General features: G+C 51.7%; 1 protein-coding gene across 2 annotated transcripts in view; it reads left to right on the top strand.

The window, feature by feature from the left end:
* Positions 1-2453: 2453 nt before the first annotated feature.
* EXT2 (exostosin glycosyltransferase 2) overlaps positions 2454-23731 on the top strand; it is an 82170-nt gene continuing 60892 nt past the window's right edge. The window contains exons 1-7 of one of the 2 annotated variants that reach the window (XM_075325733.1): positions 2454-2556; positions 4758-5320; positions 7374-7463; positions 14242-14355; positions 16761-16956; positions 17219-17358; positions 17462-17555. In XM_075325733.1, the coding sequence (XP_075181848.1) occupies positions 4785-5320; positions 7374-7463; positions 14242-14355; positions 16761-16956; positions 17219-17358; positions 17462-17555 (1170 nt within the window). In that variant the 5' untranslated portion in view covers positions 2454-2556; positions 4758-4784. Of the gene's footprint in view, positions 2557-4754; positions 5321-7373; positions 7464-14241; positions 14356-16760; positions 16957-17218; positions 17359-17461; positions 17556-23731 lie in introns of both variants that reach the window. The other variant, XM_075325731.1, reaches the window with a different exon arrangement.

Here is a 23731-nt window from a genome sequence, read left to right as displayed (position 1 = left end):
ATGGGTAACAGTCTGTCATGTGGTTTCTGGCCATAGAAGGTCACAGCGTTTGGTTGTGCAGAATGCTCCCTGACTTTCCATTGTTCCTGCTGTCAGTATTCATTGGTATAGGTAGTTTTCCTGCTGGATTCATCTCTCTCCCCTTTGGACCCAGCAGGAGTTCGACTTCCACCAAGCTGCTGATCATCAACATTCTCTTGGTGCTTATATACCGCTTTGTTCTTTGGATTGGTGCTGGTGATATTTTCAGTTCATTCAAGCCTTGGTTGCAAGCAGGTGGCTTGCACTCATCTGAGGTATCGTTGCTGAAAACTTTGCTGAACTTCTACCTGAGTCATCTGTGGATAAGTAGTTCATGCTTTTCCCCTGTGTGTCCTCCTTGTGTTTTCTGTAATGTTTAGTGGGGTTGATGTAGAGCTCATCCCACCCGTTCCCTATATAGGGTCCAGCACTAGGGATACCTAGAGTCAGGTATCCTGCTCGGCACATAGATGCGGAACCTATCTAGAGTGGTGAGGGACCCCAGGGACCAGCGGTAGGTCCAGTCAGGGGTCACCAGCTTCCCTTTCCCTAGATATGGGGTTCCCCTTCCCTTTCGCCATTCGCTTGGTACTTTCCCGTACCTAGCGTGACACCCATACACTTGAATAGGTGAGTCTCCTCCAAAATACGGAAGAAACTAGTGAATGCTGGGACTTCATGCTGTGACACCGGAAGGTAAGAGATTCATGGCCTCCCGTGCAGCCGCTAGGGATGACGGAAGGTAAGAGATTCACGGCCTCCCGTGCAGCCGCTAGGGATGACGGAAGGTAAGAGATTCACGGCCTCCTGTGCAGCCGCTAGGGATGACGGAAGGTAAGAGATTCACGGCCTCCCGTGCAGCCGCTAGTGATGACGGAAGGTAAGAGATTCACGGCCTCCCGTGCAGCCGCTAGGGATGACGGAAGGTAAGAGATTTGCAGCCTCCCGTGCAACCTCTGGGGACTCTGCGTAGTTAGAAATTCACGTCCTCCGATCCAGCAGCCAGGGACGCCAGAAGGTTAGAGATCCGCGGCCTCCCATCCAACCACCAGGGACGCCAGAAGGTTAGAGATCCGCGGCCTCCTATCTAACCACCAGGGACACCGGAAGGTAAGAGATTCACGGCCTCCCGTGCAGCCACTAGGGATGACAGAAGGTAAGAGATTCACAGCCTACCGTCCAACCGCCAGGGACGCCGGAAGGTAAGAGATTCACGAATTCCTGTCGAGCAGCCGGGGTAGCCGGAAGGTAAGAGATTTGCAGCCTCCCGTGCAACCTCCGGGGACGCTGCATAGTTAGAAATTCACGTCCTCCCATCCAGCAGCCAGGGACACCGGAAGGTTAGAGATCTGCAGTCTCCCATCCAACCACCAGGGACACCGGAAGGTTAGAGATCTGCGGTCTCCCATCCAACCACCAGGGACACCGGAAGGTAAGAGATTCGCGGCCTCCCATCCATCCACCGGTGACACCAGAATATAAAAGATCTGCAGCCTCCTGTCCAGCCGATGGGGATGTTGGAAGGTAAGAGATTCATGGCCCCCTGTCCAGCCATCGGGGATGCCAAAATGAAAGAGACTCGCAGCCTCCTGTCCAGCAGCCGGGGACACCGAAAGGTAAGAGATTCGCGGCCTCACGTCCAGCCACCAGCGACGCCGGAAGGTAAGAGATTCACAGCCTTCTGTCCAGCCATTGGGGATGCTGGAAGGTAAGAGATTCACAGCCTTCTGTCCAGCCATTGGGGATGCTGGAAGGTAAGAGATTTGCGGTCTCCCATCCAGCCGCCAGGTACTACTGATCTGGACCGGAGTCCTGGGAATCCATCTGCTCATCCTAGTCCCAACCATCCTGGATGCAGCAGTCAGACACGAATTTGGGTCTTCACCCTGCACTCTCTGGCGGCTGCAGAATGTCCCTTTCTTCCACCGACCCTCTGACAACTCCTCTTGCTAGGGTAGGAAGAAATGCAAATGGGTGTGGCTAGGGCTGTTGTCAATATTTGCCGCAGTACGCCTAGCGCTCCATATACTTTCTCCATTTTTTGTTCTTACAAAGGTGTGAGCAGGTCGATTCACATAACCCGATCCATCGGCCATGTCGCTAGTCTGCGATTGTAGGACCGTGCTCCGAGTATCGCCTCGCGAGACGTCACGTTTATCAAGTTGTGGTAACCATGATGTTAGGAACGCCGACTAATCAAAAGAAGAGCAATGGCCAATTAAGAATTTTTCTAATAAACCAGTGTGAAGATTTATAGCGCTCTTGTTGTTACAGTTGCATCTAGAAGGGGCTAATTTTGTATTTTCTGAAGCAGTAGATCTTCGACAAAATGGCGGCCGCCATAGTCTGCAGACAGATGTGCTAATACGTGCAGTGGCTTATTTACCCTCTAGCGGCGCCTGTTCCTCATACACAGTCTCGGCGGTGACGTCATTTCCGCACAGTGCGGGTGTCTCCGGCCGAGGGATGAGGCTGAAGCTGTGAGCGTTGTCAGGGGCGGCCCGGGGCCGGGAGCTGCTGCTACTGGGGGCCGAGGTGAGGAGCGGGGGCCGCGGCCTAATCCGCACGGTGTGTCCTGTGTCCTATCTGCTTGTATAACCGCAGGGAGGCGCGTGTATGAGCGCACGACGTGTACTGTATATACAGCTGCCATTTCTGCCCCTATAGAAGGAATATGCAGTGTTATTACCCCTATAATGTGCAGTATTGTCACCGTCCTGTGCCGTAGCTGTGATGTCTTGTCTACGCCAACATGGCCGCCATGTCGGTGGGACGGTTACGCCATAGACTGTGATACGGTTGTATGGCGGCTTGTCGTGTGAAAAATAAAGTTGAAACTCAAAAATTGCCATTTTTTCGGTCCCCCCCCCCCCCTAAAAAAAATCTGAGGGGTTAAGGGGGTCTTAGGGCAGACGTTGCTCGCGTTCCACTAGGATGGGCCGTGCATCGGGATCTCGTTACCGCGTTTACCACAAATCACTGGGATTAATGGGAAATGTTTCCGTTTTGGAGACAAAAATTCTTTTAGAGGATTCTCTAGACCGGATACAATTGTAGCAAACCCTCAGCTGTGAGAAGTATTCGGCTGCATTTTTTTCATGCAGATTTTAATCAATACTGCAAGGAAAAACGCGTCCCAGCGACGTCTATGGGAATCCTGACTGGCGGTGCACACGTTGCAGCGTTTATTTCCTGTGTTTCTATAATACACTGCAGTGCTCGATCACTGCAGTGTATTATATCTGTCAGTGCTTGTCAGGGAGGTAAGTGATTCCCCTCTCCCTGCCTCCTGAATGCTGCGATCGCATTGAGGGCAGCATTCAAGGGTTTAAACTACCGGGAGCGGCGCGGAGACCCTGCAGCGGGGGAACCCCCACGATCGCCATTCCCTAAAAACTTGGCAGGAAAAATGCATAAAAAAACCACAAAAACTCGATAAAAAAACATATAAATTAAGGGGTTGTCTACTACTTTGAAATTGTTAGCCTATCCTTAGAATAGGTCATCAACGTCTAATCGGCCGAGGTTTGACACCCCGTACCCCCGCTGATCAGCTGACTACGGTCCCGGCGGCGGCAGCAGATGACCGGAAATGCTCAGTTCCAGAGCTGCTCCATCTGATAGCGGTCGGGTACTGCAATCTGCATCCCATTCTAGTCAATAGGATGCGCATGTGCAGTACCCGGCCGCTATCAGATGGAGCAGCTCCGGAACTGAGCATTTACAGCCGCCTGCTTCCGCCGCCGGGACCGTAATCCTCTGATCGGCGGGGATGCAGCGTTTTGGATCCTGGCGTGTCCTCTCCTAAGGACAGGCCATCAATGCCAAAATAGTGGACAACCCCTTTAAAAGCTGCTTTACAGTACCAGCGAAAGCGTACAATTGCTTTTTTTTTCCTGACTGAATTGGAAGAACCATAATCTGCACCAGAAACGCTGCAAAATCTGAAAGCATTTTACACACTGCCAAAACTGCAGCAAAAAGCAATGTGTGAACATGCCTTTAAGAGGTTTACAAATATGCAGCATGTGAATGTTTTTGCAGCGTTTTTTTTTACTATTCCAATAGAAATCAATGAGAAAATGGAAAAAAGTTGCATAAAAAACATTTCCATAGTATGTTTGGTGAATAAAAGAAGTACTATGGACAAAGCAAACATCTGCACCCAATAAACTGCTCCAAAAAAAGCTTAGAAAACTCAGCAAAATGGGCATTTTCACACTGTTTTTACTGATAACGCTATGTTCCCACGTTGCAGATTTTCTGCACCAAAAACTGCATCTCTTGGCAGGAAAATTGCTGTGAAAAATACTCCCTTTTTTGCCGCAGTTTAGCGTCTCTTGATGCGGGGTTTTTTATGCATTGTGTTAGAAAAAAAGGCTGGAAAAAAAATGCAAAAACAATGGACAGGTCAATTGTTTGTTGCAGTTTTTTCTGCACCAAAATCTGCAATGTGTGCACAGCACTCGAGGTTTCCATAGACTTAGCTGGGATGTGGTTTCCCTTGCAAATTGATTAAAATATGCAAAAAAAAAAAACGCAGCGTGTGCACACAGCCTTAAAGAGCAGGATTTGGATGCAGAAAAAAATGCTGTGAGTGAACATAGCCTTAGCTTGAATTTTTCTGCTCTCGGTGGCCATGATAGGAATTTTTTCTCTATTGGTCTTGGTGTGATGAGATTGGCTGTAGATCTGATTGTACAATCATCGTCTGACTGTGTTTCCCCCGGCAGCAGTGCAGGATCGGGGCAGGAGGGTCCATTATGTGCGCCTCGGTCAAGTACAACACCCGGGGTCCTGTCCTGATCCCCAGAATGAAGTCCAAGCACCGCGTCTACTACATCGCCCTGTTCTCGGTGGTGCTCCTGGGCCTCATCGCCACCGGCATGTTCCAGTTTTGGCCTCACAGCATCGAACCGTCCGGCGACTGGATCGCGGAGAAGCGCAGCGTCCACGACGTGCCGGCCGTCAGGATCTCGGACAGCAGCCCTCTGCCCGATCGAGGGGACCTCAGCTGCCGGATGCACACTTGCTTCGATGTTTACCGCTGCGGCTTCAACCCTAAAAACAAAGTCAAAGTTTACATCTACCCCTTAAAGAAGTACACGGATGAGTACGGGGGTGCGGTGGGCGGCACAATCTCCCGGGAGTACAACGAGCTGCTGACCGCCGTGTCCGAGAGCGACTTCTACACGGATGACGTCTCCAGGGCCTGCCTGTTCCTGCCGTCTATCGATGTGCTCAACCAGAACGACCTGCGGATTAAGCAGACCGCACAAGCCCTGGCCAAGCTGCCCAGGTAATAGGGGCGGCAAGGGGGGCTGTCACCTGGGGCGTTAGGTGCCTTCTCCTTGTCCCTAAGAGGGCAAGGATTGGAGTTACCCTGAGTGGACAGTCCCATTAATACTTGGGTCCACTTTGGGTTACTCCCGCACCCGTTACAGGAGGCCATAGACTTCCACCTAGTGTCTACAGACAATCATCTAGAGAGGGGGACCCCGCTCCATTTCCACTAAAGTGGGACTTGCAGACATGCACAAAATGTCCAAATTGGAAACATCCCTTTAAAGGGAACCTGTCACCATTTTTTTGCCTTATAAGCTGCGGCCACCACCACCGGGCTCTTATATACAGCATGTTAGAATACTGTTTATAAGAGCCCAGACCGCTGTGTAGAACATAAAAATCACTATAATACTCACCTAGGGGGGCGGTGCGGTGCAGACTGGTCGGATGGGTGTCTCCGTTCTCCGGGTGCGGCGCCTCCTCTTTCAGCCATCTTTGTTCTCCCTCTTCTGAAGCCTGGGTTCTTGATGTGTCCTACGTCATCCACACTCACCGGCATTGAGGTCCTGCGCAGGCGCACTTTGATCTGCAGGGCAAAGTATTGTAGTGCGCATGCGCAGGACCTCAATGTCGTCTAGTGTGGATAACGTAGGACGCGTCATGCACCCCGGCTTCAGAAGGAGGACAAAGGTGGCCGAAAGAGGAGGCGCCGGCATCGGAGGATGAAGACGCCCATCCGAACAGTCTGCACTGCACCTTAGGTGAGTATTATAAAGTGATTTTTACGTTCTACACAGCGGCCTGGGCTCTTATATACAGTATTCTAGAATGCTGTATATAAGAGCCCACTGGTGGTGGCCCCAGCTTATAGGCCCCAAATCTGGTGACAGGTTCCCTTTAAATATTTTGACATATCTAGTAGTATGGTCAAATCTTTCTGTGCCATATACACAGTGTGCAACTCCTTCCCATATAACAGGACCTCTGTATTCATGTCACAGGGATGCATATACCCCACTCAGGTTCTGTTAGTGCAAATTAGCCATATATCTAGATTAAAAAACAAAGCCTAAATTGCAAAATTTGTTGAAGTCACGTTGTCTTTTCATCAGAGATAAGAGCGGCTGCCGGAGACGGGTTATCAGTCACCGGAAAGAAAATTATCTTTGCAGTTGTGCAGCCGTTTGTCTTTAAAAAAAATCATACAGCGCAGAATAATTTTTTTTTGGGGGGGGGAGGGGGTGGGATGTATAGCAAGGTACTGTATTTTTCGGTTTATAAGACGCATCGGATTATAAGATGCACCCCAAATTTAAAGGGAAAAAAAGGGGTCCGTCTTATAATTCGATGGTGTCTTACCAAAGGTGGGGGGGGGCAGCGGTGGTGGAGCAGGGCCACAGGAGGCAGGGGCGATGCTGGAGTTAGTCGATACTGCGACGGTGTGGCCAGCGAGTGTCCCAGATGCTATAAGGTAGGCAACTTTCAGAATCTGTCGGTGGTGCGTGCTTCAAAGAAATGACAACCTGAGTCAGCACGTGCACAGATTGAGCTATTGGCTCAATGAGAAGCAGAGATCTCCTCTGCACACTTGCCACCTTTGGCACCATTTTCCTTAAGTCCGCCACTGGGAGATCGATGGCCGGAGGTGGCATATGCACAGATGAGATCTTGAGCAGAGAGGTCCATCTGCACACGTGCCGACTCTGGGCGCCATCATTTGAAGCCCGCACCACCGACATCTTCAGCACAGCAGCCCACAACACCGCGGCACAGGCCGCCCCGCACTGCCTCTACCTCCTGCTATCCCTCTCCACCACCTCCCGGTAAGGTCCATTTGGACTATAAGACGCACCCCTCATTTCCCTCCCAAATATTTGGAAGGAAAAGTGCATCATATTATCCGAAAAATACTGTATATACCATGCACCTGACAGAGACCAGAAGAGCCCTGTGTTCTCCCCGGCAGTACGTGCCTCCTATCAATGTCTAAGAGCTCCAGAAAGTTTCTCGCCCAGCTCTGGGACCGTTACATATAAATTGACCTTTTTACTTTTATTCTTTCGTAGATGGGACCGAGGTACGAACCACCTGCTATTTAATATGCTGCCCGGGGGTCCCCCGGATTATAACACGGCTCTGGATGTTCCCCGTGACAGGTAAGAAGCAGGTAACAATAATGAGGTTTTACATGTACTCATCGGTTCCAGAGGATATTATTCAGCTGATCAAAAGTAAAGCCCTCTCCATACACATGATCAGATCTGTACGGGGGTCTCCCAGCTCCCTATCCACAGGTAATGTCGGAGATAAAAAGGATCAGGTCGTTTGTTTTTGTAGGAAACAAGACAAAAGCGCCAAAATGCGGACAAAGAGCAAAAATGGGGTCCGAAGGGGATATGTATGGAAAGGATGGGGACCGGAAGGTGTATGTGGGACTCTGGTTGGGCTCGGAGGTGATAGCATGGGACCTAGAGGGGAAGGCGTGGGGCCTGGAGGGGATTGCATTTGGCGTAGAGAGGGAATTGGTTTAGGGCTTAGAGGGGGCAAGCATAGGGTCTGGAAGGAGGGGAGTGTAGGGCCCGGATGGGGCACTGGGGGGGTGGGGTATGGCCTGGTTGGGGTAGTAGGGCCCAGGTGAAGCTCAGAGGGAGGGAGTATAGGGCCCGGAGGGGGTTGGGCCTGGAGTGCAGAGGGTGGGGACACTGTCTGTCCCAGGGGGTAGTGTCTGTCCAGGAGGGCAGCAGCAGTCCCGAGTGGCGGTCCCAGGTGTCGCCTGGAGGGAGGTAACATAGGGCCCTGGTGGTGCCTGTAGGGGGGAACATAGGGCCCTGGTGGTGCCTGTAGTGGGGAACATAGGGCCTGTTCACATGGGGCAATGTGATGACGACGGTCAGTAAGATGCGATCCGCTCATGAACGATCCGCTCGTTTGTCGGCTAATTGCTGGCTACGTTTCTACAGGCGGTAATTGATCAATAATACGCTTTCCCGTGTGCGTCCACCCGTTTCTTCATCGTTCCTATGGGAGACCCAGACCACGGGTGTATAGCTACTGCCTCCGGAGGACACACAAAGTTACTACACTCAAACGTGTAGCTCCTCCCTCCTAGCATATACACCCCCTGCTAGCCAGTCCTAGCCAGTTTCTTGCTTTGTGTCAGGAGGATCACACACACACATGCATCCTTTTTTGATTTTTCATTTTTTCTAAAGATTTGGAAGAAAAGCGGGTCCACTGGACCCCCGGCATGTCCCTTCTCACTCCCCTGGCGGCGGTGCTGTTAAGGTTGATTCAGGGCAAGAGCCCTTCATGCCGCGCTCCTTCACCATCCCTTAGGGGCTCTGGCTTGAAGTTAGAGCCCTTACGGTTCTCACTGCCTTGCAGGAGACCGGCCTCCTTCCGCAGCCCTTTGGCAGGACCCTGCTGGACGGAGCACTGGACCCCCACCCCACCCAGGGACTGGGCCCTGCGTCTCAAAGCTAAGTATAGAGACGTTATTCAGAGGGTCCTTCTGCAATGTGGGGCACTTTATTGGGGGGACAGTGATTTACTTTGATAATGCTGCTTTTCACTGTGTTCCGGCCGGTTCCACGGTTTTTACTGTGTACCGCGCCGATGATGCCTGATTTTCGGCCGCATGTATAACTCTAGGCCCCGGCTTCAGCCGCGGCCTAGTTTCGTTTTGTTCCCCTGCATGTCAGACATGCAGGGGGACACTGCAGCGCCGCCCGCCGGCCGCTCTGCACAGGGGAGGACACTCCTTTTTGAGGAGATGATTCCCTCCCCTGTACATCTCCTTAGCCCTCCGATTCCCGCTCCTGGGTTAACCCCCGCCCCCCCCCCTCACTCGGGCGCCATTTTCTCAGTGTTCTTAGTACGCTGATCGGCGCTGGCTGCTCTGCAGTGCAGAGGGAGTGGATATCTGGCTGGGGGTCCAGGCTTGGAACCCGGGGGGCACTCATAATAGCGGCCTGATAAGTCACAACCTCTGGTTGTGCACTTTTATACACTATCAGGGCATTCTGAGGGAGTTAATTCTTTATTATAGAACCTCCTCCTCAGCAGCATGTCTCACACTAGGAGCAAAGCTCCAAGGCTGTACACTACATGTTCTGCATGTAAGCTTATATTGTCTGAACCGGCACAGACCCACACTGTAATGGTTCTTATGTGGTGGTGCCTCAGCCTGGAGTCTCCCCGGGCTGAACCCCTGTCTTGGGTATTCTAAACATTCTAGACAGAGCCCCCACCTCTGCAGCAGGTCTCACAGAGCGAGGCTGCAGGCTTGGTAGTCTCGTACGGCTGTACCGAGCTCATAACCACTGTGGCCCCTCAGCTTGGAGGCTCATTTATGGTCCCTCCAGCTCCTCCGGTTTCGGTGGCTGACCCCTGGGGGAATCTTTTTTTCCAGGGGTCGGCTGTCCCGGCATCCGCTGAGCATGCAGCCCCCTTCTCAGGGCGTTTTCTGCTCGCTCAGCAAAGCTCACAGACCCCGTCCTCCTCACAGGGAGACGTAGGGTCCCCTGTACTCCCCGTCCCGCAGCTCCGATACGAGCTGACTCACTGGACGAGGAGGATGTCTCTACCAGGGGCTCGGACGCTACTTTAGGTACTTTGATCCGTCCGTAGGTGACGCGGATGCGAATGATTGGATTGCGTCCATTATACTTGTACTGGACCTCCATCCGCCTGTATCAGGGGAGTATTCCCCGCTGGCAGAAAGGCATCAGTATACCTTTAACAGGACGAGGAGCGTGTTCCTTAACCACTCCAGTTTTCAGCCCGCTGCGTCCAAGCCCACAGCCTGTCCTGCAGATCCCACAGCGGGGTTCTGCTGCCTGTCTCCCCCTCCCATCAGAGGTGGTCAAGGAGTGTACTCATTCGCCAGGGGTGGCCACTCCGGTGTCTAGACTTTCAGCCCGGATAGTTGTATCAGTGGCTGACGGCACCTCTATAAGGATCCCACGGTACATTAATTTTGTACTGGACCTCAATCCGCCGGAGTTACCTTATCTAGGGGAACACTATGTGTGTTCCTTAACCACTCCAGTTTTCAGGCCCTGTGACCAGCCCAGGGTCCGCTCTGACAGTCGCTTCCCATGAAGCGTGATTCTGAGGACTGTGTTTCCCCTGTCCACCAATGGTGGTCAAAAGGTGGGCTCATTCACCTCAGATGGCTCAGCCCGGACCGTTACGTCAGTGGCTGATGGCTCCTCAGAGGAGATGCTTTCCCTCACAGGGACGCGATGCCCAAGACGGTTGCCTGAACTTCCAAACGTCAGTCTTCTCATCCTCTGCCAGGTCTGCCATGCTGGACACCGCACGGCGGTGGTCTTGGCTACTTCCTCACTATCCGCAGGCTCCTGTGGCTTCGGAAATGGAAGGCAGATACCTCTATAGAGGTTCCTTGCTGGGCTCCCCTTTGGTGGGACCAGTCTCTTCGGAACCAACTGGATAAAATTTAGGAAGCTCTTGGCGAGGAGAGTTCTTCCTTGCCACAAACCTAAACCAGGGATCCTGTCCAGGGCAGGAATCAGTTGAGGTTTCGGTGGTTTCCGTTCCTCCATCTGATCGTCCTCTAGCTCGGCCTAGGTTCATAGAACCAATTGGCTTGAAGCTGCGTCTTCAGAAGACCGCAGGAGATGCTGCCACTTAGTCAGCTTCCTCCGAGCTATCTAGCCACGCCAACCTCCTCCTGGTCGGTGGCAGGCTCCCTCCACTTGGCGACGTATGGTTCTAACACGTCTCCGTTCAGTGGGGGCGAGATTATATCTCCCTTGGCTACAGGATGGAATTCTGTCCACCCGCCAAACAGATTTTTCCTGTCACCCCCTCCCGGCTCCAAGGCCGCCGCCTTCTCACAGGCCGTGGCATTTCTTGCAGGCCAATGGAGGAATTGTACCGGTTCCCGACTGGGAACGGTTCTGAGATTTTTGTTTAAATCTATTTCTAGTACCCGAAGAGGGCGGTGCCTTCCGACCTGGATCTTTAGCTTTTCAAGCATGGTCAGGTGTGGCGTGTTCACATGGAGTCTCGGTCTTGTTCTGTGTGTTTTTTCACCGGATCAATCAAGAACCCAAGGAGATTCCCTAGCAGCCATCGGCATCAGAGATGCCTTTCTGCAGGGGTCAATCGCAGTTTCACACCAGCGTTGACTACGTTTTGCCATTGGAGTGGTCCAATTCGTGGCTCTTCCCTTGGGGTTAGCCACGGCCCCTCGAGTATTCTCATTGGGGCTGCTGTGATTAGGGTCCTGCACCCCTAGGGATTGGCAGTGATCGTTTGCCCTGGACGGCCTTCTTCTCGGGGCTTCATCCAGTGCAGACTCTTAGCAGAGTACTTCGCTTACTCTCGCCACTCTAACCTATTCGGGTGGCTTGTCATTCTGTTCAAGTCCACTCTGACTTCGAACCAGAGGTTCTCAGGGACGCAATTCGAGACTCTGTCGGCTCTTGTAAAGCTGCTCTAAGTCGATCAGTAGTCCCTCCGCTGGCGGTCGACGTCGTTCTATCAGACACCAAATACAGGTGGTGGTCAGACGGTGGCGTCAATGGAAGTGATTCCTTGCCCAATTTCTCCTGCGTCCTCTGAGACTGGATGTTTTCCGCTGCACACGCGAACTCCCTCCTTCCACGGGGTGGTGGCTTTGCCACTGACCAGGGGCTCGTTTTCAGTGGTGGTTTCGGCCACTCTGTCTCAGGGACTTCCTGGCCCCGTCCCGGGTGACCCTCACCAGGGTGCTGGTCTTTCCGCCTTGGGAGCAGTATATCTCCATCAATGGGCTGGAAATCAGAGCTGTATTTCTAGCTCTCTAAGCCTTCACCATCTGTTGGCGGCTAGGCACATTCGAGTCCAGTCGGACAACGTGACAGCGTTTTCCTACATCATCTTCCAGGGCGGGACACTCAGCCGCCTGGCAATCTTAGCGCCTCAACATTCTTCAGTGGACAAGGGACTCCTAGTCCACCGTATCCGCAGCCCACATCCTAGATGTCAAAACTGCGAGGCAGACTATTTCAGCTGTCCAACCGTGGTCCACAATCCTCAGGTTTTGCGGTAGACACACTGGTTCATGTTTGATCCCAGCTTCGTCTCTACCTCTTGCCCAGAGTCCTGCGCAAGATCAGTAAAGGGGGCCGTCGGGTCATTCTCTTACTCCAGACTGACCCAGGCAGGCTTGGTACCCTGACCTGCTCCTTCTGTCCGTTGGGTTGCCATGGCATCTTCCGGACCGTCCAGACCTTTTCTCAAAAGGTCAGTTTTTTCCGTCAGAATTCTGGATTCTCAGATTGACGGCGTAGCTATTGAGTCCTGGATCTTGGCGACTTCTGGTATCCTTCCTGAAGTCATCTCCGCTATGACTCGAGCCCCAAAGTGTCCTTGGACCTTTTTAGCCTTGCCGACCCTCCTGTCCCTTCCACAGTCCGGTCTACAGCTAGGACTATCCCTCATTAAGGGACAGGTCTCCGTTCTGTCGGTATGTGCCAGCGGCGTATCATCCGGCTGGCTCCGGTGCGCTCCTTTAAGGGCGCATCTCACATCATTCCGCCTTTCCGGCGGCCTATGGAGCCCTGGGACCTTAATCCGGTCCTCCCGGTTCCCGGAAACCCCCCTTTGCGCCTCTTAGGCAGGTTTCCTTGTTTCATCTTTCACAGAAAGTAGTCTTTCTGGTGGCTAGAATTTCCCGCCAGGGAGTTCTGGCTGCACTCTCTCTGAGTCACCCCCTTTTTGGTCTTTTGCATCAAGACAAGGTGGTCTCCGTCCGACTCCGGATTTTTTTCCTTAAGGTGGTTACTGCTTCCACCTTATCCGGGGCAATTTTCCTGCCTTCCTTTTGTCCGGCTCCTGTTCATCGCTTTGAGGAAGCGTTGCATATCCTGGATCTGGTGCGGGCGCCCCGGATCTATGTGTCTCGCACCGCCGTTATTAGGCGGTGCACCTCTCTCTGGTACTGACTGCTAGTCAACGTAGCGGTCTCTCGGCATCTAAGCCGACCCTGGTTCGTTGGCTTAGGTCGGCCATTTCCGAGGCCTGCCAGTGTACTCAAGTGCCTTCCCCGCCGGGGATCAGAGCACATTTGATCAGACCTGTCGGTGCCTTTTGGGCTTTCAGGCGCCAGGCTACGGCTCAGTAGGTCTGTCAGACTGCAGCTCGAATTAGTCTGCATACTTTTTCGAAGCTCTATCCAAGGCATGCTCTTGCTTTGGCAGACGCGGGCTTGGGCAGACGCATTTTTCAGGCGTCTGTCGCCCATTTGTGAAGTTGGGTTTGCCTGCTTCTCAGTTGTCTGTTTATTCCCACCCATGGACTGCTTTAGGACGTCCCATGGTCTGGGTCTCCCATAGGAACGATGAAGAAAAAGAGAATTTTGTTACTTACCGTAAATTCTTTTTCTTATAGTTCCGTCATGGGAGACCCAGCACCCTCCCTATTGCCTGTTGGCAGGTTTCTTGTTCCGTGTATCTTCACCGGCTGTTATTGTTGTAGACAGAGGTTCCGGTTCTTCCGGATTTTACTCTGTCTCTTCTTGTGGGTGGATGTCCTCCTTCAGCTTTTGCACTAAACTGGCTAGGACTGGCTAGCAGGGGGTGTATATGCTAGGAGGGAGGAGCTACACGTTTGAGTGTAGTAACTTTGTGTGTCCTCCGGAGGCAGTAGCTATACACCCGTGGTTTGGGTCTCCCATGACGGAACTATAAGAAAAAGAATTTACGGTAAGTAACAAAATTCTCTTTATACGGTGGCCTGTGCATGTCGCCATCACATCACCCCGGGTGTCGTTATTTGACACCATTTTTGCATTGAGCCTTTCTCTAGTAAACCTGCTGCCCGACCCCCTCTGGGGGGGCCCGGCTCTCCCCCAATGCCAGGTGTAGTGGGAAATAAGGACTGGACTGTCGAATCTGAGACCAATCTCTTTTATCTCCTTTGTAGAGCGGTGCTGGCCGGTGGAGGGTTCTCGACGTGGACGTACCGCCAGGGTTATGACGTCAGTATCCCAGTATACAGTCCGCTCTCCGAAGTGAACCTACCTGTGCGCGCACCTGGGTGAGTGGTAATGACCGGCAGGAGATCCCACTGTGTCTTTATGGCTCAAGATGCCCATCAATGATTAAACTAGTAGAGATTAGGTCACCTAGTCAGAACCAGAGGCCGTGGGCTGCATATTGTGCTTGGCATCCAACTGGAAAGGACAAGTGGGAGAAACGGTAAAGGAGTGCTGATTGGCTCTTCACATTGCTACAACCAAGTGTCCTTTCCAGCTAAATGCCAGGCACAGTATCCGCCTCGCCCAAGGTCGGACTATTTGAGTTCTTGGCTATAATTTTATCCCATTTGGGCTATTTTTCAGCTGCACTTTTAACCCCTGAATGAGCAGGTCTTATTAGTCCCTAATGAACAGCTGCTCTTTATTTTTCTTTTTTTCTACTTCATTCAAACCATGGTATTATGTGTGGGGGACAGCGGTGGTGGAGTAAGGCGGTGCTGCGGTCGGTGCGGCTGGTGCTCCAGCTATGCTCACTTCCGGCGGTGCGGCAGGAGCCATACAGAAAATGTCATCAATGCAGGCTTCAAAGAAATGGCGCCAAGAGTCGGCGCATGCGCAGATTTGAGTTCTTGGCTAAATGAGGAGCCGAGATCTCATCTGTGCATGCGCCACCTCCGGGCGCCATTTTTCTTAAGACTGCTGCCATGAGATGAATGGGACGGAGGTGGTGTGTGCGCAGATGAGATCTCGGCTCCTCGTTTAGCCAAGAACTCAATCTGTGCATGCGCCGACTCTGGGCGCCATTTCTGTGAAGCCTGCATTGCTGACATTTTCTGGATGGCTCCTGTCTCTCAGTGCCCACAGCGAGCATTTGGGACACCTGTTGCACCGCCCGCAGCATCGCCCTACTCCACCACTGCCCCTAGCCCCTGTGACCCCCACTTCACCACCCCCCAGTAAGCTACATCCAGATTATAAGATGCACCCCCCCCCCTTCCCCGTCATTTTCCTCCCACATTTTTGGGAAAAGTGCGTCTTATAATTCAAAAACTAGGGGAAGTGGTATGTTTTCAGCTCATTTTAGGGGCATAGGGTCTTATTTCTGTACAGATTTTTTTTTTTTTTTTATTTTTTTGCTTCACACTAAATAGTCAGGTGAATTATTTCTAGAGGTTATCACTGTCAAATGGAATCTTTAAAGAAAAAAAACCCAAACATCTAGTAGTTAACCCCTTCACGACCATGGACGGATCTATCCGTCATAGAGCGTGTCCCGTTAAGCCCCGCCCCCTGCCGTGGGCAAGTGGCGGCGGTCGGCACACATATCAGCTGTTTTCAACAGTTGACATGTGTGCCTGCATGTTGCGAGTGGAATCGCTTCCACTCGCAACATTTAACCCCTTAAATCTCGCTGCCAAAGTCTGGCAGCGAGATCTATATGCACGCTGCCATGTTTTTTACTTACCGCCGCCCCCACCGGAAGTCATGTGAGTGATCACGTGACTTTCGGTGGTTGCCATCGTAGCACAGGGTCATGTGATGATGCCTGCAGCTACGAAGTTTCACTTTCGTTTTCACCCGGCCTGGAACCGAAAGAAACAGGAAGTGACTGTATCTGCTGTTTACAGCTGTATAGCTGTGATCAGCAGATAGATCAGAGCGATCGGATTGCTGATCGCTATGGCCCCCTAGGGGGACTAGTAAAATTAAAAAAAAAAAAAGTTATAAAAAAAAACCAAACCTAAAAGTTCAAATCACCCCCCTTTCACCCCATTGAAAATTAAAGGGTTAAAAAATAAATAAATATACAGATATTTGGTATCGCCGCGTTCAGAAATGCCCGCTCTATCAAAATATAAAATCAATTAATCTGATTGGAATTTTTTTGCCACTACGCCGTTTACCAAACGCCAAAATTACGTTTTTTGGTCGCCGCATGTTTTACGCAAAGTGCAATGACAGGCGATCAACGTAGCATCTGCGCAAAAATGGTACCATTAAAAATGTCAGCTCGAGACGCAAAATATAAGCCGCCACTGAGCCATAGATCCCAAAAAATAAGAACGCTACGGGTTTTGGTAAATGGCGCAAAACGTACGCCACTTTTATTGGACAAACTTGTGAATTTTTTTTAACCCCTTAGATACAAGTAAACCTATACATGTTTGGTGTCTTCAAACTCGCACCGACCTGAGGCATCACACCCACACATCAGTTTTTCCATATAGTGAACACCGTGAATAAAACATCCCAAAAACTATTGTGCCATCACACTTTTTTTGCAGTTTTGCAGTACAGTATATGGTAAAACTTATGGTTTCATTTAAAAGTACAACTTGTCCCGCAAAAAACAAGCCCTCATATGGCAAGATTGACGAAAAAATAAAAAAGTTACGGCTCTCGGAAGAAGGGGAGCAAAAAACAAAAACCGATGATGCTCAGTAATCTTTTTCTCACCCCACAGCCCTCGCACCTTCTTTCTCGTCTCCTCGCAGACGGCCGTGCACCCCGAGTTCAGAGCCGATCTTGAGACGATTCGTGCTGAGAATGGAGAATCCGTCTTGATCCTCGATAAATGCAGCAACCTGTCTGACGATTCCTCGCCCCATCGCAAGCGATGCCACAAGAGCAACGTCCACGACTATCCGCAGGTCCTGCAGGTAATTACACAGCGTCGCAGGCAGAGGGCGCTATTGTATAGTTGTATTGGAAAGTGGAAGCGGCCAAGTGCAAGGTTGACATACGATATTCCGAGCCTCAGCGGCTCCGGTCATTTCTGCACATCAGCGCCTATGGATGCTGCATATTCCAGCTCATCTAAAGGCATTTATAAAACCGCTACATGCTTAATAATGGTGCTATACAGTGTTTTGTTGCATTGAATGACAGTATAAAGCGTTCTGCATTCTGGCTGTTTTGCAGGAAGCCTCGTTCTGTCTGGTGCTCCGCGGCGCCCGCCTGGGACAGGCCATTCTCAGCGACATCTTGCAGGCCGGCTGCGTTCCCGTCATTGTCGCCGATTCCTATATATTGCCTTTTTCGGAGGTTCTGGATTGGAAGAGGTAATAATGCACTTGTGGATATGTTCACTCTCGTAGCTGCTGCTGTGCGGTAAATTTACACCTATTCTTCACTATGTGATATCATTTATTTTATTGCTTTTAGAGCCTCGGTGGTGATTCCAGAGGAGAAGATTCTGGAAATGTTCAGTGTCCTGCAGAACCTCCCGCCACGACAAGTGGAAGAAATGCAGAGACAGGTGAGACCAGGGCAGGATTCACCAAGGAACCTCTGCGTTTCATTGTGTAGTGCTTTTGGAGGAATGAGAGCAGGAGGTAGCACTATCTGTGACTGCATCATTTCCAAGGAGACCGTATCCTACTCAGATAAATTCCCAGAATTGAAATTTATACCGGAAACTTAGATTTCCAGGGGTCCGACCACCAGGATCCTGAGCAATTTGCAGATCCCTGTCTGAAATAGAGCAGAGGTGCACATGCGTGACCTCTACCGAGCATGCGCACTTGCTTTATTCGAGCCTGGCATCTGCAGAATCCTTTGTGTTAATATCTCTTTCCCAGTACTATTTGTATCAAATTATTTGACAGGGAAAGATGAAGCAGTGCGATATGTAATTGCATCATTTACAAGGAGAAACGAGGCGGTAGTGCTATTTATACCTGCATTATTTCAAGGGAGAAACAAGAAGGTAGTACTATGTGTACCTGCATCATTTACAAGGAGGTAGTACTATTTGTACCTGCACCATTAACAGGGAGGAACAGTCAGGCAGTATTGTCTCTATCTGCATCCTTTAAAAGGAGGCAGTACTATCTGTACCTGCATCATTTACAGGAAGAAACAAGGTGCCAGTACTACCTGTACATGTATCATTTACAGGGAGAAACAAGGAGGCAGTACTGTCTGTACCTGCATCATTTACAGGGAGAAACAAGGAACCAGTACTACTTGTGCATTTATCATATACAGGGAGAAACAAGGAGGCAATACTGTCTGTATTTGCATCATATACAGGAGAAACAAGGAGGCAGTACTGTCTGTACCTGCATCATTTACAAGGAGAAACAAGGAGGCAGTACTGTCTGCACCTGCATCATTTACAGGGAGAAACAAGGAGGCAGTACTATCTGTACCTGCATCATTTAGTGGGAGAAACAAGGAGGCAGTACTGTGTGTACCTGCATCATTTACAGGGAGAAACAAGGAACCAGTACTACTTGTACATTTATCATATACAGGGAGAAACAAGGAGGCAATACTGTCTGTATTTGCATCATATACAGGAGAAACAAGGAGGCAGTACTGTCTGTACCTGCATCATTTACAAGGAGAAACAAGGAGGCAGTACTGTCTGCACCTGCATCATTTACAGGGAGAAACAAGGAGGCAGTACTGTCTGTACCTGCATTGTTTAGAAGGAGAAACAAGGAGGCAGTACTATCTGTACCTGCATCATTTAGTGGGAGAAACAAGGAGGCAGTACTATCTCCCTGCATAATTTACAAGGAAGCAGTACTATCTCTAACTGCATTGTCAACAAGGAGGCAGTACTATCTCTACCTGCATCATTTACAAGGAGAAACAAGGAGGCAGTACTGTCTGTACCTGCATTGTTTAGAAGGAGAAATAAGGAGGTAGTACTATGTGTGTCTGCATCATTTACACGGAGAGACAAGGAGGTAGTACTCTCTGCCTGTGTCATTTACAGGAGAGACAGGGAGGCAGTACTGAATGTATAGACATGGGTGGAGTATTGTCATGGTGATATTGGAGCCCCCACATCACTCAGCTCAGAGGTGGTCACATCTGCTGCGGGGTCTGTAAGTCATGTTCCTATTTAAAGTAACAGTGCAGTGAATGTCGTCCTGTCCCGATACCTGGGATCACTTCAGTGGACTCGGTCCAAAAAAGTCTACATGTGGCCAAAAAAATAGCAAAGTAATGGAAACTCACGGTAACACTGCAGCGCCCCTTCCTGCCTGTAGGTGTCGCTCTGGCATTTCACGATTTGCCCCGTCAGCAGTTACACGGCGCAGCGCCAGCTTGTAATCAGCGTATCCACACCGCGCCATGCTGAAAACTGCAGAATTAGCACAAATGGCAGCATTAATTAATAGTACATGGCCCTTGGATGTTTTTGGAGTCGACATTATCCAAGCTTTCTCTGGATTACAGTCACTTGTGTGAACGTCATCCTAATGTCTGACTGTCAGCAGCTCCTATTTACTCTCCTTGATAAATGCGTCTCTTTAGCCGTCCACATGCAAACCAGTCTTTTGCAAATTAGCGGAAGTAGACGGGGTGTGGACCTGTCCTGAAATGCACAGAGGAAGATCCACTTCGCTGGTACATGGCCCCTACTTTGTTGGTACGCGGCCCCTACTTTGTTTGTACGCGGCCCCTACTTTGTTTGTACGCGGCCCCTACTTTGTTTGTACGCGGCCCCTACTTTGTTTGTACGCGACCCCTACTTTGTTTGTACCCGGCCCCTACTTTGTTTGTACGCGGCCCCTACTTTGTTTGTACGCGGCCCCTACTTTGTTTGTACGCGGCCCCTACTTTGTTTGTACGCGGCCCCTACTTTGTTTGTACGCGGCCCCTACTTTGTTTGTACGCGGCCCCTACTTTGTTTGTACGCGGCCCCTACTTTGTTTGTACGCGGCCCCTACTTTGTTTGTACGCGGCCCCTACTTTGTTTGTACGCGGCCCCTACTTTGTTTGTACGCGGCCCCTACTTTGTTTGTACGCGGCCCCTACTTTGTTTGTACGCGGCCCCTACTTTGTTTGTACGCGGCCCCTACTTTGTTTGTACGCGGCCCCTACTTTGTTTGTACGCGGCCCCTACTTTGTTTGTACGCGGCCCCTACTTTGTTTGTACGCGGCCCCTACTTTGTTTGTACGCGGCCCCTACTTTGTTTGTACGCGGCCCCTACTTTGTTTGTACGCGGCCCCTACTTTGTTTGTACGCGGCCCCTACTTTGTTTGTACGCGGCCCCTACTTTGTTTGTACGCGGCCCCTACTTTGTTTGTACGCGGCCCCTACTTTGTTTGTACGCGGCCCCTACTTTGTTTGTACGCGGCCCCTACTTTGTTTGTACGCGGCCCCTACTTTGTTGGTGCGCGGCCCCTACTTTGTTGTCGCGCGGCCCCTACTTTGTTGTCACGCGGCCCCTACTTTGTTGTCACGCGGCCCCTACTTTGTTGTCACGCGGCCCCTACTTTGTTGTCACGCGGCCCCTACTTTGTTGTCACGCGGCCCCTACTTTGTTGTCACGCGGCCCCTACTTTGTTGTCACGCGGCCCCTACTTTGTTGCTACGCGGCCCCTACTTTGTTGCTACGCGGCCCCTACTTTGTTGTCACGCGGCCCCTACTTTGTTGTCACGCGGCCCCTACTTTGTTGTCACGCGGCCCCTACTTTGTTGTCACGCGGCCCCTACTTTGTTGTCACGCGGCCCCTACTTTGTTGTCACGCGGCCCCTACTTTGTTGCTACGCGACCCCTACTTTGTTGCTACGCGGCCCCTACTTTGTTGCTACGCGGCCCCTACTTTGTTGTCACGCGGCCCCTACTTTGTTGTCACGCGGCCCCTACTTTGTTGTCACGCGGCCCCTACTTTGTTGTCACGCGGCCCCTACTTTGTTTGTACGCGGCCCCTACTTTGTTTGTACGCGGCCCCTACTTTGTTGGTGCGCGGCCCCTACTTTGTTGGTGCGCGGCCCCTACTTTGTTGGTGCGCGGCCCCTACTTTGCTGGTGCGCGGCCCCTACTTTGATTGTACATGGCCCCTCCTTTGTTGGTATCTGGCTCCCTACTTTGTTGTTACGCGACCCCTACTTTGTTGCTACGCGGCCCCTACTTTGTTGCTACGCGGCCCCTACTTTGTTGGCACGCGGCCCCTACTTTGTTGGCGCGCGGCCCCCACTTTGTTGGCTCGCGGCCCCCACTTTGTTGGCGCGCGGCCCCTACTTTGTTGGCGCGCGGCCCCTACTTTGTTGGCGCGCGGCTCCCTACTTTGTTGGTACGCGGCTCCCTACTTTGTTGGTACGCGGCTCCCTACTTTGTTGGTACGCGGCTCCCTACTTTGTTGGTACGCGACCCTACTTTGTTGGTACGCGGCTCCCTACTTTGTTGGTACGCGGCTCCCTACTTTGTTGGTACGCGGCTCCCTACTTTGTTGGTACGCGGCTCCCTACTTTGTTGGTACGCGGCCCCTACTTTGTTGGTACGCGGCCCCTACTTTGTTGGTACGCGGCCCCTACTTTGTTGGTACGCGGCCCACTACTTTGTTGGTACGTGGCTTACTACTTTGTTGGTACCTGGCTCACTACTTTGTTGGTACCTGGCTCACTACTTTGTTGGTACCTGGCTCACTACTTTGTTGGTACCTGGCTCACTACTTTGTTGGTACCTGGCTCACTACTTTGTTGGTACCTGGCTCACTACTTTGTTGGTACCTGGCTCACTACTTTGTTGGTACCTGGCTCACTACTTTGTTGGTACCTGGCTCACTACTTTGTTGGTACGCGGCCCCTACTTTGTTGGTACGTGGCTCCTACTTTGTTGGTACACGGCCCCTACCTTCTTCTTGCACAAGTGGTCCATAGCAAACCTCAGTGTAAAAAGGAGTTAATCCTTTCACTGCCAGCAAGCACAGATGTTGAGGATTAGGAGCCATAATTATAAATTTATAATTTTACAGAACTTTTCATCGACTTTTCGGGTCAATATAATTGGCAAGACCCAACACACTGACGTACTTCATGTGCGATCCGTGGTGTCCCGGTACAAGCCAGACAAGATCAGTCATAGTTAAGCAGGACTTAAACATATCCTCTGTCGACACGCGGGTGCAGAGGCTGCGGTGTAGAGCAGACCTGTCAGCAGGACAACACGATTTTTGTGGCCTTACGTAGGTAACCCCCTTAAGTGCTGCGCTTGCTGTTCATTGCGGCATCTAAGGAGGTGCACTGCTGAGATCGGAGTTCTCTCTGTTATTGGCTGTAAATCTCCCTTGCACATTCGATGAAAGTCGTGACTTGCCGATCACCTGATGTGTTTGGGGGACTCCCAACTTCCCCCCCCCAATTGATGTTGTTGAGGATTGTTTTCAGGGAGATAGGTGCAGCCAGAGACGTGAAGCAGCAACTTTCTCCTCTGTCCCCACTGAAAACACGAACGCTTGGATGAGTGCTCATGTGCTTGGGGGAGTTGGGAGATTGTATACAGCCAGCTTTAGAATGGGAAATAGAATGGGCTGGAACCTGCAAGCGATGATGCAGCCGCTTCTAATACACAACAACCTGAATCTCTTCTCCACCCATTGGATCCAGGATTGACCTTTTTGTTTTTTTTGTTTTTGTTTTTTTTAAACCGCCTTCAGCTCAGTCTTGAGGCATAGCGATTAATCTTGTCCACCAGGGTCTTCTCCGCCTAGGTAAGTCCACCAAGGTCTTCCTCACCCAGATGGGTCCAACAGGGTCTTCCCGGCCCGGATGGCTTCGACGGGGTCTTCCCGGCCCGGATGGCTTCGACGGGGTCTTCCCGGCCCGGATGGCTCAGACGGGGTCTTCCCGGCCCGGATGGCTCAGACGGGGTCTTCCCGGCTCAGACGGGGTCTTCCCGGCCCAGATGGCTCAGACGTGGTCTTCCCGGCCCAGATGGCTCCGACGTGGTCTTCCCGGCCCGGATGGCTCCGACGGGGTCTTCCCGGCCCGGATGGCTCCGACGGGGTCTTCCCGGCCCGGATGGCTCCGACGGGGTCTTCCCGGCCCGGATGGCTCCGACGGGGTCTTCCCGGCCCGGATGGCTCCGACGGGGTCTTCCCGGCCCGGATGGCTCCGACGGGGTCTTCCCGGCCTGGATGGCTCCGACGGGGTCTTCCCGGCCCGGATGGCTCCGACGGGGTCTTCCCGGCCCGGATGGCTCCGACGGGGTCTTCCCGGCCCCGATGGGGCCCGGCGGGCTCTTTGTAGTATCCAACCATCGGGATTGAGCTACTGATTTTATATCACCACCAGGACAGGACATAATATGGGGACCTCAGGCATAATAAAAAGACCAGCAGGGGGCGCACTGATGAGTATGTAGCAGCCGTATCTACAGCGGAGCATTTTTTAATAACTTTCCCCTTCGTAGTCTTTTCTGCGTGACTGATTTCCTAGCACAGCGCAGGACTGATCGGTTTTGCTGCATTTCTGGTGACCCTTCCGCGGGGCACAGTGTCGATTTTGTTAGCAGAGGTTGATATGCAGGAATTTGCGCTGATTGGTCTTGATGTGCGTCTCCAGCGGAGGAGGCCGGACCCCCACGTCAGGTAGGACAGGAGTGCGATTCTGACAAGTGAAATAGTATCTGAGGAGCGGCGCAGCATGTGCGGGTCAGAGGCCCGGAGAGGTGTAAACAGATCTGTGAT

This window comes from Anomaloglossus baeobatrachus, chromosome 10, assembly GCF_048569485.1.
Source record: "Anomaloglossus baeobatrachus isolate aAnoBae1 chromosome 10, aAnoBae1.hap1, whole genome shotgun sequence".
Lineage (NCBI taxonomy): Eukaryota > Metazoa > Chordata > Amphibia > Anura > Aromobatidae > Anomaloglossus > Anomaloglossus baeobatrachus.
The sequence above is the reverse complement of the archived record's forward strand: the minus strand, read 5'-3'. Positions and strand labels throughout refer to the sequence as shown.